The sequence below is a fragment of the Mus caroli genome, chromosome 5 (genome assembly GCF_900094665.2).
Source record: "Mus caroli chromosome 5, CAROLI_EIJ_v1.1, whole genome shotgun sequence".
NCBI lineage: Eukaryota > Metazoa > Chordata > Mammalia > Rodentia > Muridae > Mus > Mus caroli.
This window is the reverse complement of record NC_034574.1, coordinates 116,358,794-116,373,863: the sequence shown is the minus strand read 5'-3', so window position 1 is coordinate 116,373,863 and position 15,070 is coordinate 116,358,794. Positions and strand designations below refer to the sequence as shown.

The 15,070-nt window shown below is 49.5% G+C and overlaps 1 protein-coding gene across 2 annotated transcripts in view; it reads right to left on the bottom strand.

Annotated features, from left to right (window-relative positions):
* Positions 1 to 1,533: 1,533 nt before the first annotated feature.
* Positions 1,534 to 15,070, bottom strand: part of Bcl7a (BAF chromatin remodeling complex subunit BCL7A) — a 30,409-nt gene continuing 16,872 nt past the window's right edge. Inside the window, exons 4-6 of one of the 2 annotated variants that reach the window (XM_021162704.1) lie at positions 14,827 to 14,994; positions 6,244 to 6,365; positions 1,534 to 4,613 (exon numbers count right to left, since the gene is read on the bottom strand). In XM_021162704.1, the coding sequence (XP_021018363.1) occupies positions 4,542 to 4,613; positions 6,244 to 6,365; positions 14,827 to 14,994 (362 nt within the window). In that variant the 3' untranslated portion in view covers positions 1,534 to 4,541. The remainder of the gene's footprint in view (positions 4,614 to 6,243; positions 6,366 to 14,826; positions 14,995 to 15,070) is intronic. The other variant, XM_029477679.1, reaches the window with a different exon arrangement.

The following is a 15,070-nucleotide window of genomic DNA, read 5'->3' as shown; positions in this document are numbered from 1 at the left end:
AAAACCCCGCCCCCAGGCTTCAAGCTTGTCAGGCAAGCACTCCATCAACCAAGCTCCATTTCCAGCCCTTTAATTTTGTGTGCATGTGTGCAGAGGCAGGTGGGCATGTGACTGTCAGTGGACAGCCTGTGTCAGTCAGGTTTCTCTTTCCACTAGGCAGGGAAACCACCTCAGCTTACTGGGGCAGGCTGAGTGGTGAACGCCTGGGTTCTCAACCTGTGGGTCATGACCCCTGGGATGACAGACGACCCTTTCACAAGGGTTACCCTAAGACTATCACAAGTTAGGGCTGGAGAGACGGCTCAGCGGTCGGGAGCACCGACTGCTCTTTCTAGAGGTCCTGAGTTCAATTCCCAGCAACCACATGTTGGCTCCTAACCATCTGTAACGGATTCTGGTGTATCTGAAGACAGCTTCAGTGTACTCATATACATTAAATAAGTACGATCTTTAAAAAAAAAAAAAGAGAAAGAAAGAAAAGAAAACACAAGTTATTTACATTACAATTCGTATCAGTAGCAAAAATGACAGTTATGAAGTAGTAATGAAAGTGATTTTCCAGTCAGGAGTGGGGTGATGTGGGTCACGACAATATAAGGAACTATATTAAAGGATTTCAGCATTAGGAAGGTTGAGAACCAAAACCATCTTTACTGGTCCCCTAGCTGTTCTGCATCCCCCCCTCCCCCCCAGGGTCTTGCTAAGTAGCTCGGCTAGCTTGCGATTTGTTAAGCAGCCCAGACCTTGAACTCTAAGCAATCCTTCTACCTCAGCCTGCCGAGTGCTGGGATTATGGGTCACCTGCCCCACAATTCCTGGCTCTTTTAAACAAAAAACAACTTGCCTGGGTCTGAAATTTACCTGATTCTAATCTACTCCTGCTCTTGACCAAGTTCCATCTTTTACCTAAAAGCTCTCCTCCATGACTTTTCTCCCAAACCTGACTCCACATTTTGAGACAAGGTTTTTCTGGGTAGCCCTGGCTGGCCTCAAACTCAGAAAATCCACCTGCCTCAGTCTGCCAAGTGCTGGGATTAAAGGTGTGCACCACCATCACCCAGCAAAAGAGGGCATCGGATCTCATTACAGATGGTTGTGAGCCACCATGTGGTTGCTGGGAATTGAACTCAGGACCTCTGGAAGAGCAGTCTGTACTTTTAACTGCTGAGCCATCTCTCCAGCCCCAGGTATAACTTTTAGACTGCAGCTTTATCTGGCTACCTAAGCTAGACAAGGTACAACCTTGCTGTCTACTCTGTACGAGGTAATAAACAACATCCAACCAGAAAAAGGAGTGTCTACTGCCGGCCTAGCACTTACCTGGTGTTTAATAATGGCAGCTAGCCATTATTAATAAATAATGACTAGAGTTATTAGTAAATAATTATTAGTAAATAATAACTCTGGTCAGCAGCAGAGTCTCCTACAGGGGACTTACAAGACTTACAAAGGAAAGCTGAGCAGCCCGGGAAGGCCATCTCCACTACCACCTCATTTTATTCTCTATTACAATGGGCTCAGCCACCAAACTCATGATCAGAACTTTTTATTATTATTATTATTATTTTCTGAAATGAAACCATTGTACATTGTACAAACAATATCTACCGATGGAATAAATAAGTGAAAAATTATACTGCTTGCTGTACAACACACCAAAAAAAAAAATTGTAAGAGGAAAAAAAAATTAGGTAACAGTGAAAAAAGGTCTTTATACCTCTAACCAGGTCCTCGGCGATAATTAACATTCCAAACCACGACACCGTCTGACGATGATGGGCAGTCACCACCCTCTGAGAATCGCTTAAGAGCCTTCCTTCCGGGTTGTGGGTGCGAGTGCTGCACTTAGTGGAATGTGTAGCCGCCATCCCCCCACCCCCTTCAAGTGTTGGGGGAAAGTTTGCGCTGGGAGCCCTTTAGGCCGTGGGGCCTGTTGTCCACGGAAGGCATTTGCTTAGGATCTCCTTTGCCCCTGGCTCGGCCAGATGAAAGGTCTTAGATTCTGTGGTGGGGATGCAGGCTAGGGGGTTCAGGGTCGGGGGACCATCGGCTCCCCGAGATAAAGAGGACCGTGGCGGGGAAGGAAGCACATTGGATTTTGCAGTCTGACCGCTCCTCGTGGAAGGCTTTTCCTGGCCAGTGTGGAGTGCAGGGCTGCTGGCTCTTTGCCTGGCGCGGCCGTCGCGGGGTGGGGGGACATCCGAATGGTCCCCTCCGTCGACGGCCCATTCCTACGTTCAGGCACTTCAGAGAAAAACTAATGACAGCCTCGGTACCTCGAACCTCATCGTTGTCTTCTTTCTCAACTGTATCGACTCCTCCTGACTGTCCAGAGAGGCTGCGGAGGGTAGAAGAGGTATAGGCGGCCCTGGCCGCGCCGCGCTGGCTCAGCTCCGTGGATGCCCATGTTGGGCTCTCCCTCAGCTGCTTACGTTGTGTAACCTCTTGTTTCCCAGAAAAAGAAATAAATATCCAAATTCATCTTTCACCAGAACGGAGTTTTGCTGCAAAAGAAAAATGCTGTTGCCCTAAATCTAGAATCTGGAGGTAAAGACGCCTTGACCTTGAGATCTGTTCGGAGGTCATGCATCCGGTTGCTTCCGGGCCAAGACGCAGAATACAGTTCTGGACAGAACTGACCGCCTGAGGGGCAAAATCGCTAAGTACAACAATTTTTTTGTTTTTTAAGACAGAAACATTTTAGCATCGCTAACTTCAACATTACGATTTTTCAAAGTTTTTTTTTTTTTCCCTTATTTCAGGAGATATTTTTGCATGAGGTATTTAAAATTCAGGAACATTTTGATTCTTCTTGAAGTATAGGAAATAGACAGCTCCCTTGAAACCAAAAAAAGAAATGGGAGCCGTCCCCTCAGAAACTCTTAGAAAACGGAGCCCGGCAGACACTTCTCGTGGTGGTTTGGAGAAAGATCCACACGTCAAAAGGTGGTACCTGAATATGCACCAATTATCAAACGAAACAAAAAACGAAACAAGAACAACAAAAAAACAAAACCCATCCCGCCCGCCCGCCCCTCCCCCCAAGACACAACTCATAGGGAGTTCGAACTCCAGTGCAGTAAGAAAGCATAGGGGAAGCTTTTCAGATCTGAGGGGTCCAGCAAAGGGATTAAGAGCAAACCAGGCCTCAGAAATCAACAGCTGAGCAGTCCATCTGTCCAAGTGGCGTCTCCACTGAGTGAGAGAGCTGTCTCCGTGCAAGGAAGAGCAGGGGAAGGAAGCGCCTCGGAGGCTCCTTTCTGGAGGGCGAATCTGTGTGCAAATCTTCCCGGTTCCTCTGTGCCTTGCTTCTGGCCTGAGGCCCAATGGTTAAGGTCCGGTCCCCAGAGGAGACCAACAGCACGGTACTGGGAATGGGTCTCCATCCACGTGTAGCCTCTCAGAGTCAGGTCATACCAGGCACATCCTGCCTGGGGTTTTGGGGGGCTTGGGGGTGCAGTGGATAGGAGACAGGGACAAAGGGCAGCAGGTTACCATGGATTTGAAATCCAAGCGATGTCCTGTGGGAGAGTTAGTTCAGCACCAGCTATTCCTGCCGGCTGCCGGTTCCCAACCTCCCCAGCCCTGTACTATCCTAAGGAGACAAGCTCAGTCGGTCATTTCGTCTTCGGAGGACCTGGAGAGCGCAGTGCCAGTTGTGGCCAGAGTTGGGGTGTGGGGTTGGGGGGCGGAGGGGAGATAGGGTGGAAGTGCCAGAAAAATCTAAAGGCTTTTGCATGTCAATCTGGGCTACGGTGCCTTGCAAACGCCTAGCCTCCATGGCTCCAAAAAGGTGAGGGCGTGTCCTGAACCAAGGAGGCCAGCCCTCGGGAAACAGGCCCGTGAACTTGTAGCCCCAGGGGCCTGGAAGTTGGGGCTCAGGGTGTGCCCAAACACTGCTCACCTGAACCGGGGGGGGGGGGGGTCACTGAAAGGTGCCTGGTCTCCCGCCGCTCTACCCTGCTTGCTTTGAAGCAGTCTTGGGGCAGGGAGGAGAGAGGCAATAAGGGGTGGGGGTGGGGGCAGCAGCCAACCAAAACAAGTGGGCACTTTGCCAGGAGAGATGCAAAAACCAGGAAGCATGCCGGAGGTCACCTCTAGGGTACAAGGCACAAAAAAAGAAAGCAGAAGGAATTGGTTGAAGAGCCAAAAGCCCCTATGGAAAGCAAACTCCTGATTGGTACCACCCTCGAATAGCTTATATCGTTAAATAGAGAAGTGGGGGAGGGGGATACAGCAGCAACACAAATGTAATCTTGGCTTCCGAGACAGTGCGCACACACTCCTGAGCTGTCGACCCACCTCCCCGAGGGCAGTCACTTGAAGGTTCGAGTGTTTCGGTTTCACAGCAGAGTCCGTCAAGTGTCTGCGAAGTTCCGTCACCGCCCGCCGCTCTGGGATCTTCTTGGATTTGCACTTTAGTAAACTTGAAACGTTAGTTCTGCTTGCGCCCAAGAGGAGTTGCTTGGGCCGTGTTTCTAGAATTAAGCCTGCTGATGTACCTGCCATGAAACATGGACCAGAAGGTTCCGCCGGGCCGTCTACATCTCTTCTGAGTTCTGTTGAGAGGCTTCCAGCTTCATCTTTTTAGATGGCGGCACTCCTTCCAAATCCTTCCAGGAAGAAGAGAAGTGACTGGGGTCAGTACAAGCAGGGAGGGCCAGCGGTCAGGGCGCAAGTTTGGGGGGGTGGCACCTTGTTCCTTTGAGGGCTGGTTACCCCGGGGAGGGGGATACTAGAGGGATGGGGGGGGAGGGGCTGGGGGGGGAGAGGGGGAGGGAGAGAGAGAATTGTGTAGTTCTGACTGAACCCCATGAGCAGTACATGTGTGTTGTAGGGATCCCAGACACACAGGGAACTTTAAATGTGGATCATGTTTCCCTGGCTGTACCTGTGGAGCATGAGGCTTAGTTCTGCCACCCACCTCTAAGGTGGCTCCCCCCAAACCCAGAGCTCTTTAACTTCAGGCTACGGGGACCTGGCTTAGGGCAGACGCTCAGGAACGGACACATGGATACGACTTGGAGCAAAGTGGTCACAGAGTTCCCAAGAAGTCTTACGGCCACCCTAAATAAAGGTTTACCCGTCTACCACCAGTCGCCGTTGGACTCTCAGACCTTGCCTATCACCAGAGACCAAACTCCAGATAGCTAACTGGTACTCCCTGGCCTTTCCTGTGTCTCTGTGTTACCACACGCGTGAAAGAAAGCCGGTGCCTGGACAGCAACCCACAGTTCCCTCTTTCCATCTACCATGCCCACGACTCCCATTAGCAAGATCCACCTGCTGTACCTGTCCATCTGTCTGAGCTGTCATGACGTGGCCTCTCTACAGGTGTCACCCAACATCACCTGAGCCTGCTCCTTAAAAACTGTAAACCGCTCATGGAAACGAGGCTGCCAACCTTTGTCCCACTGACTTGAGAACACAAGCCTGACCTCTTAGCAATGCTGGGAGGTGAGCAGCTCCACCCCCACCCCCACCCCCACCACAGTCTATCTGAGCCTTCTCTCCAAGCCTTCTTACACCTAAGTCAGCCCCTCCTTATGATGGTCAGCATAGAGCCTGCTAAAGACCTGGTCCTATTCCAGGCAACAGGGATACAGGGCCAGCCAGGCAGATAAAGATGGTCTCTCATTACTCCCAGGCTGGCTTTGAACTTGCTATTCTACTCCCTCAACTCTCTGAGTAGCTGAGATTATTGGCAGGCACCTGCATATCCAGCTGACTAGAGCTGGATTGGAACCCGGGCTAGATTCCGTCATCTGCCTCCTGCCCCTGGGCCTTGGATCTGCACTGGACAATCCAAGAACGATGTTGATACTTGGTTGTAACACAGAAGGGATCTGAGCAGGGGCCGTATATCACATGCAAAATGTCAAACAATAATTGGGCCTTTAGGTTTCTGAGGTCATGTGTTCCTTAACCTTAAGGATGTGGGGTCATGAGCCAGGCAGTGGTGGCGCACGCCTTTAGTCCCAGCACTTGAGAGGCAGAGGCAGGTGGATTTCTGAGTTCGAGGCCAGCCTAGTCTACAGAGTGAGTTCCGGGACAGCCAAGGCTACACAGAGAAATCCCATGTCCCTCCCTTCACCGGGATCCCAGGTGGCATACACAGGCTTATACTTGGAGCGACTGCTCAGTGGACAAGCAGTGTCCTAACAGTCCAACAGGAAGCAGCACAACTCTCAACACACCGTGGAGGACCCTAGCCCCACCCCACGGAGGCCGAGCTGCAGGTACCTGAGAGACTGCCGACGTTTCTGCCGCCAACCCTGATTCTGCAGATGGCTGTCGTTCCGCCTTCTCTGAGCTGTTCACCGAGTTTTCCATCGAAGACTGTGAATTTTGCTCCTCGGATGCATCTGAGCAAGAAGCGAGACAACAGAAGCTGTTTTTCAGACACACGAGAAGCTGCAGCAGATGGGCCAAGGACTAAATATACCCAAATCTGGGGACTTTTATGGCTGGGGGCTTCCAGAGCTGGATTGGACTAAAGCTTGGGAAGTTTCTGATTTATCAACTAGCCAAACAGTTATAAGGAGCCAGGTCACAAGTGGGCTCCCGGGTCTCCAACCCTTCTTCCAGGCATACCTACTCTCTGTCTAGAGATATTTAGCACATAATGCTGCCATTGTCTGGCGCCCTCTGCTGGCCACCAACTACTACAGCAATCATGGCTGTTGCCCGGCTCCAGCAGGGAAGCTACGGCCACAGAGGCTTCACTAGGCTGTTGGAGAGAACTACTATTCTCCTAATCAGAGAGAGTGGGGAACAAGTGTTCCCAAGAGTTAGTTATTTTTATCTTATGTGGATAGGTGTAAGTGCTTGCATGTATGTCTGTGTGCCACATGTGTGCCTGCTGCCTTCGGAGGCCAGGGGAGAACATCTAATCTGGAACGGGAGTTACAGAGTTGCTGGGAACCAAACTTGGGTCCTCTGTAAGAGCAGCTAACACACTTAACTGTCGAGAAATCTTTCCAGTCTCTAACTTTTAAAAAAACAAAACACATTTGTCTATTTAGCATACATGTTTGCATGCCACGGTGTGCATACGGCAGTCAGAGGACCACTGGATGGCGTCAGTTCTAGCCTATCATGTGAGTTCTGGTGACTGAACTCAAGTTGGCAGGCTTACGGACAGGCACCTTTACTGGTTGTGTCATCTTGCCACTCCCGTCTTTTTCTTTTGAGACAGGTCTCAAATATTCTAGGCCAGCCTCAGACTCTATTGGTGGCTAAGGATAACCCTGAACTTTGGGTCCTATGAACTCTGCCTCCTGAGTGCTGGGATCCACAGGTGCACATTGCCAAAGCCAGATTATTTGGTAGTGAAGATCAAACCCGGGCTTTGGGCATACCCGCCCTGGGTGAATACTCTATCAACTGAACTCCATCCTTAGCCCAGTGTTTCTCTTAACAATAAGGATGACTCTAAGTGACTTGAGCAATGGCTAACCATTGAGGGAAAGAAAAAAGCATAGTTAAATTCAACTGACACCTCACACCTCTAAGATACACAGGCTAGTATTTTAAAGACCTCGGTTCCACCTTTCTAGATTGTTCCCTCACGTGCATATAGGTTTTTCCATCTCTCTAAATGGTGATGGCACAGATGTTTGCACATCTTTACAAACTCTCTATACACAAATTCTCTATATTACAATCTGGATGAACAATAGCCTTCTGTGAAGCAATCATTTATCTAATGATACTGATCACTTGGTTATTTGTTATGCTCTATGAAGTCTCCCTCTTGCCCTGTCTCACAATTTTTTTTTTTTTTGGAAAAAGGAAGGTAGAGGTTGGAAGAGGTGATGGGGGCTTGGAACTCCATGGGTCACGGGAGTTGATCTAGAGATTCTAGGACACACGACGGAAATGCTTCCTCCAGATGCCATCCTGGCTTAGGCTGTTCACACACGGCCCAGATGACAGGTCACCCTGACTTTATTTAAATTTGATTTTTAATCTTGAAGATGGGGTATATGCCCAAGCAACCATGGCTTACTTCCTGAGGCAGAGGAATAACAAAATACAGAATCCGGGCATGAACTAAAATTATATAAATGATACGGGCACACAGCCAGCAGCTGTATAGAATCTGAGGCAGGTGGGCTACAGACAGCTAGCTGCTCACAGGGCGGGTAGGAGCTTCAAGATGCTTCAGGTGTTCTGCTACTGTACCCAGACTAGCAGCCTGCCTTTACGCGGTTGGTCAGAGTTTCTGTGCTGGGCTTTCTTACAATCCACAACTGAGGATGCAGAGGGAATCAGTTTGGAGTTAGATTTCCGCCTGGTGAATCACCGGACCAGTATTTTCTGTCCGAGACCTCAGCCTCCCCTATAAAGACAAGGTTGACGACAGCCACCCAACCCTTTCCAGGGGCTGTGAGGATTTACCTGGGTTGGCATGGACAGATCCCAGTCAGGGAGGCACGAGGCTGTGAACCTAGCATTTGGAAGGCTGAGGCAGGGGGGATAAAGAGTTCAAGGCCAATATGGGTTACAACCTGTTTCAACAACTCCCACCCCCAAACACAAATTAACCCTTGATGGGAGTAACGGATGGATTATCTAGGACACAGACTCGAAATCTTTTCATTTTCCCTTGAGAATCCATGTTAACGGCAGTTCCTCAAAAACTTATATATGACTTTTTTTTTTTTTTTTTGAGACAGGTTTTCTCTGTATAGCCCCAACTATCCTGGAACTTGCTCTATAGACCAGGCTGTCCTTGAACTCAGAGATCCACTTGCCCCTGCCTCCTGAGTGCTAGGATTAAAGGTGTGTACTACCACACCTGTCATGATCTAGCAATTTTACTTTCTAGTCCAGAGACCAGAGTTTTGAATACAAATGCCACAAGAGCGCTGAGTGTGGTGGTGCACTAGTGCACACCTTTAGTCCCAGCACTCGGGAGGCAGAGGCAGGCAGATTTCTGAGTTTGAGGCCAGCCTGGTCTATAGAGTGAGTTCCAGGACAGCCAAGGCTACACAGAGAAACCCTGTCTCAAAAATCAAAAATCAAAAAACATGGGCTGGAGAGATGGCTCAGCAGGGAAGAGTACCAACTGCTCTACCGAAGGTCCTGAGTTCAAATCCCAGCAACCACATGGTGGCTCACAACCATCTGTAATGAGATCTGACGCCCTCTTCTGGTGTGTCTGAAGTCAGCTACAGTGTACTTATGTATAATAATAAATAAATCTTTACCAACCCCCCCCCAGAAAAAAACCAAACCAAAACAAAAACCCAAATGCCGCAGGAGCACTATTCACAATGGTGAATTCAGCGGTGGGAACATCCAAATAGTATTACAGTAGATATTACCCAGTCATAAAATGGAAGAAAGGAGGGCCAGGGAGATGGCTCAAGGGGTGATGGCGGTACTAGCCACAAAAGCCTAAAAACTCATATTTGTCCCTAGAATCCGTGTGAAAATCAGGCCGGAGTGGCACACATCTGTAATTCCCAGCACTTTCGAGATGGGAGGCAAAGACAGGAGATAGGCTCAGAAACTTAAGGGCCAGCTAGCCTGGATGCTACAGAACAACAGCAGAAACAAGACAGAATCTGTCTTGACAAGGCAAGACATGTGATGTTCTTTTTTGTGAAATGTCCACAACAGGTCAGCATGCATGCTCGCACGAACACACACACGCACGCGCACGCGCACACGCACACGCACACGCACACGCACACACACACACAGCGGACTGGTCATCATAAGGGAATGGTGATGGAAGGCAGACAGGATGGTACTTTGTGGACTGAGGGAAATTCTGGAACTACACAGAGGTAAAATGTTTCTTCTTTGGGGCCCTGGAGGTTGAGCCCAGGGTTTCCTCATAGACTAGACATGAAATCTACAGCTAAGCTTTATCATCACCAAAGTGGTTCATTTTGTTTGACTTTCTTTCTTTCTTTTTCCTTTTTGGAGATAGGTTTCGCAATGAAACCATGAAGCCCAGGCTAGCCTCCACTCTGTGGTCTTCGTACTTGAGTCTCTTGAGTACTGGGACTACAGATGGGTAGCAACTCCGGGCCTGGGGCATGAATCTCCTGTGACCAAACAGGAGACAACACTGGGACTGGGAGACGGCTCAGTGGTTAGATACACTGGCTGCGCTTCCAGAGTACCTGGGTTTGGTTCCCAGCAGCCACATGGTGGCTCCAAATCATCTGAAATGTCACCTCCAGGGGCTCTAACACCTTCTCCCGACATTTGAGGGTACCTGGTATGTGAACGATGCACATACATACCTAAGGCAAAACACGCACATAATATATATATATATATATATATATATATATATATATATATTTTTTTTTTTTAAAGGAGGGAAATGTTAGGGGGTCAGGCATGGCGGCTCCCTAACACTTTTTCATTCTAGACTCAGGAGGCAGAGGCAGGAGAATTTCTGAGTTTCAGGCCAGTAGAGCATACATAGTATGTTCCTTAAAGAAAATGGGAGGGGGCAGGGAAGAGAACAGTTGGATATGGAAGTGCATATTTGCACTTGGGACAAAGACGTCAGGAGTTCAAGACCAGCCTTTGCTGCTAGCAAAGAGGAAAAGAAGTGTGGGGGTGTGTGTGCGTGTGCGTGTGTGCGTGTGGGGGGGATACAAACCAACCATGTAAATTTGTATTCTATTTCATAATCGATTTGTTTGCTTTAACAGAGAGCTAAACTAACAAGTCTGCCTTCTCGCTGTCTTTGCCTCTGCGGCAGCTTGTTTTCCACGTACACTGGGCGCTGCAGATGAGAGGGAGGGAGGGAGAGAGGGTGGGTAGGTTGGTTTACCACTCCCAAGGCAGTCAGTCACCAGGGATTCAGAGGATCACGATGCCCATTTGCTGGCAGAGGCATGCCCAGGCTCGAGGCTTCCTTGAGAGCCAGGCCTGAGGGCTCAGGACAGCAGCCTGTTCTCTGAGCACCCTAGTGCTTCTGGAACTCACCCAAGGGAAATTATTTTCCCGGGGCCTAAATTTAGTCCAGGGAGCTTGGACATTATGTCACTCCCTTAGCTCAGTCAGCAGTAAACAAGTTCAAAGCAAGGTCAGCAGCTGGGGAGGGGGTGGGGGCAGCCCACCCTGTCTCAGTTTCCCACCTGTGCCTGTGCCCTTCCTATAGGGAGCTGAGACAGGTGGGTACAAGTCCTGGGGTGACTGTAAGAGGACCCCGGTATGGTTGCCATCTGGGCTTATAAAGCTTTTGCTGCAGTTGGAGGGTGGGGGTATGAAAGACAGCTGTTAGGGAAGCAACATCACACAAGCAACTCTTACAGCTGAGCCGTAACCAGCCTGCTAGGAGAAAAGGGGACCCAGATTCAAATACATGGGAAATGAGGCCACAGCCAGACAGCAGGATAGGGATGAAGCCGAGCTGGCTCCAGACATGACTATACTTGCCCCAGTGACCTCAGAACCACTCACCCACAGCAGTGGGGGGGAGGGGGAATGAGGGGGCTCTCCACAGCTCTCCAGTTCCTTCCTTCCACCCCGGAATTCTGCTGTGCACCTAGCTGATATCGACACTTCCTTCATTCCTTGCTACAATCTGACAAGGGAAGCCACTTTTATCTGTCCCATTTTAGAAACAAGAAAACCGGTAGGTGCAAGGGAGTCGCTGTTGCCTGTCCAAGGCTACTCGGTAGTGGACAGCAGGTTAGCCATGGCTATGGCCCATCCCAGCCCCTCTACCTTCTGCCTAAAGCATTATCTAACCAGCAAGATGCTGGGAAGAATAGTGAGTGTGCCCGTCTGTAAGGGCCCTCAAGCTAAGAGGTCACAGCCACAGATGTAAATGGCAGAGGGCTGCCACTAGGGAAGTTTCAAAGAAACGTGTGTGTGTGTGTGTGTGTGTGTGTGTGTGTGTGTGTGTGTAGGGATGGGGCCCAGGGCCTCACGCACTCTGCTGCTGCCTCTTGGGGTGGAGGAAGGCAACCACAGGAGACCTGAGGTAGAAGAGACTCACTTCCATGCACATCCTAACATCTACATGGTTCCCTGTGCGCCGGTGAGTTTTATCTCAACTGGACACTGGGTCTCCTGCGCAGAAAGAAACTTAACTGAGAAAATTCCATCAGAATGGCCTGTGGACAAGCTGTAGGGCTCTTGATTGATGGGAGGCCCCACCCATTGTGGGCAGTACCACCTCTGGACAGGTGATCCTGGGTGCTATCAGGAAGCAGGCTGAGCAAGCCAGTAAGCAGCAGTCCTCCATGGCCTCTGCTTCAGCTCCTGCTCCAGCTTCCTGCTCTGAACTCCTGTGTATGAGTCTGTGATATGGAACGGTAAGCCAAAATAAACCTTTTCCAGCCCAAGTTGTTTATGGTCATGGTGTTTTATCGCAGCAATAAAAACCTAACTAAGATTCTCTCTCTCTTTTTTAAAAAAGATTTATTTATTTATTTATTACATGTAAGTACACTGTAGCTGTCTTCAGACACTCCAGAAGAGGGAGTCAGATCTCATTACGGGTGGTTGTGAGCCACCATGTGGTTGCTGGGATTTGAACTTCGGACCTTTGGAAAAGCAGTCGGGTGCTCTTACCCACTGAGCCCCTAACTAAGATTCTCAGTATACTGACCTACAGACCCATGTCTGCCTTACCCAGGGGCAAACTTGCACATGGGCACTCTCTTGAGTGGCTCAAAAAATGGTGGCCACCTAAATCTGAGATGATTGAGCCTAGCAGAACCTCTCTACCTGCTCTCGGGCATCCTACAGGGCACTTTTGCTCTTTAGGGTGACGTTAGCTAAAGTCCCAGGCTGCACACTCTCCAGCTCGCTCTACTGGTCAGTCTGGCCCTCTGCAGTCCAGGTTCCAGCTTCCACCCAGCACTTCTTGTACAGCTTGGCAGCACTGACTTCCCACAGTTCCCTGTGTTAAACCTCTCTGGGACTTGGTTTCTCTGACTGGAATAGCTGCCCTCCTGTAACATCACCTCATCTTTTAAGCATGGGTCACACGGCATCACTGCCAAGGAACCTTCTGGAGGCCTCCAGTTTCCCTTTCTTTACTATGACCATGACCTCAAAAGTCTCAAGGCCTAGAGGCCAGATAAGGCCAGGATGAGACAAGTGGAAAGCAATGTGAAAGAGAAGTAAATAAAAATAAATCTCTTCTTCAAAGGCATAAGCATTTCTCCATTAACCTTGAACTCCATATGTGGCCAAGGATGTCTGAACTTCTTTCTGGTCCTTATGCCTCCATCTTCCAAGTGGTAGGTAACACCACACCCAGTTTACTTAGCATTAGCGATAGAATCCAGGGTTTCTTGGATGCTAGGCAATTGCGCTACCAACTGAGCTACGTCTCCCCCGCCACCCTCACCAACGTCAACCCCATCCTCGTGTGTGTGTGTGTGTGTGTGTGTGTGTGTGTGTGTGTGTGTGTGTGTGAGAGAGAGAGAGAGAGAGACAGACAGACAGACAGACAGAGACAGACTGGGGATTAAACCTATAGTTCCTGTATGCCTGAAAAGAGTTCTATCATTGAAATATATCTTTTGCCTTTCACCTACTTATTTTTATTTTATATGTATGAGTGTTTTCATTAAATGTAAGTATACCACTTACATGCAGCCCTCGGAGGCCAAGAAGGCATTGGGTTGTATCCCCTAGATCTGGAGTTAGACAGCTGGGAGCTACCATGTGGGTCCTGGAGATTAAACCTGGGTTCTCTGTAAGAGCAACCAATGCTCTTAACTGTTGAACCATTTTTCCAATTTCTTGGCATTTGCTCTGTAGCTCAGGCTGGCCTGATAGTGGTTACCTCGTACCATCCTCCATTGGACTGGGATTTCAGCTCTCTAGAATCACAATCAGTTATCAGGCTTGTGTCACCTCCTCTGCTCCTCCGACGGCCTAGCTACCACCCTTCCCAACACAGGCAATGGTGCAGTGGCATACTGGTATTGCCACCTTCCACCCTAAGCATCACATCATCTTCTCTCGGTTCTTTAGGTCATGTCAACCCATGCCCCTTGTCTTACTGTCTATACAAAGCCAGGGGGCAGTGGCCTTATGAGCTCACCACTTTTGAAGCCGAGCCCCCCTCTGACTCATCTTACTTTTCCAGCCCCTTACATCTTCTCTGGCCACACTAACCTTGCCTCTTCCTTAGGACCTTTGTACCACTTGCTCTCTGCCGACAATGCTCTTCTCCCAGATAGCCCTCTGGCTTCTTTACTTGCCTAACTCCACCTTCATCCACTTTTGTCACCACAAGGAAGCCTTTTCTAACTACCTACCTAATTCAGCGAGACTTTTTTTTTCCCTGAGACAGGGTTTCTCTGTATAGCCCTGGCTGTCCTGGAACTCACTCTGTAGACCAGGCTGACCTCGAACTCAGAAATCTGCCTGCCTCTGCCTCCCGAGTGCTGGGACTAAAGGCGTGCGCAACCACGCCCGGCTTCAGCGAGACTTTTACTTCCATTCCTAATTCTTGTGATTTTATTTGCTTTATCTATCTATTTATTTATTTATTTATTTAGAGACAGGGTTTCTCTGCCTAGCCCTGACTATCCTGGAACTCAATATGTAGACCGGGCTGGCCCAAACTCCTTATCCTCCCGCCTCTACCTCTCAAGTCCAAGGATCTCAAGCATATAAAATATGCTCAGTTTATGTGGTGTTGGGGTTCAAACCCAGCCCAATTGTCTGATTTCTCTCCTTTTTTAGTGGCTCTAAAGCAGGTCTTACTTCTCTTCTATAGTCACGGCCTGGCTTGGCACATGGCAAAGCCTTCTTAAAACCCCTGTGGCTTGTCTGGCTGAGCAGCAGCCCCTCTGCACCCCGTCTCTGGATGGCAAGTACCTTCAGCTCCAGGGTGCTCTTTTCCATCAGCCTGCGCCTCATCAGCCTTGGCTTCAGTGCCATCGCTGGGCACGGGTGCGTTGGGCTCTGGGGCAGGGCTGGAGTTGCTGCTGTTCTCTTGCTTGATGGGGGAGGCGTCTGCTATGGAGCTCTGGTTGCTGTTATCATCTGCACAGGAACAGAGCATAGGCTGACATCCTATAACTGCTGGGGAGAGGCGAGTGCCATCTCCCTAGCCTGCACC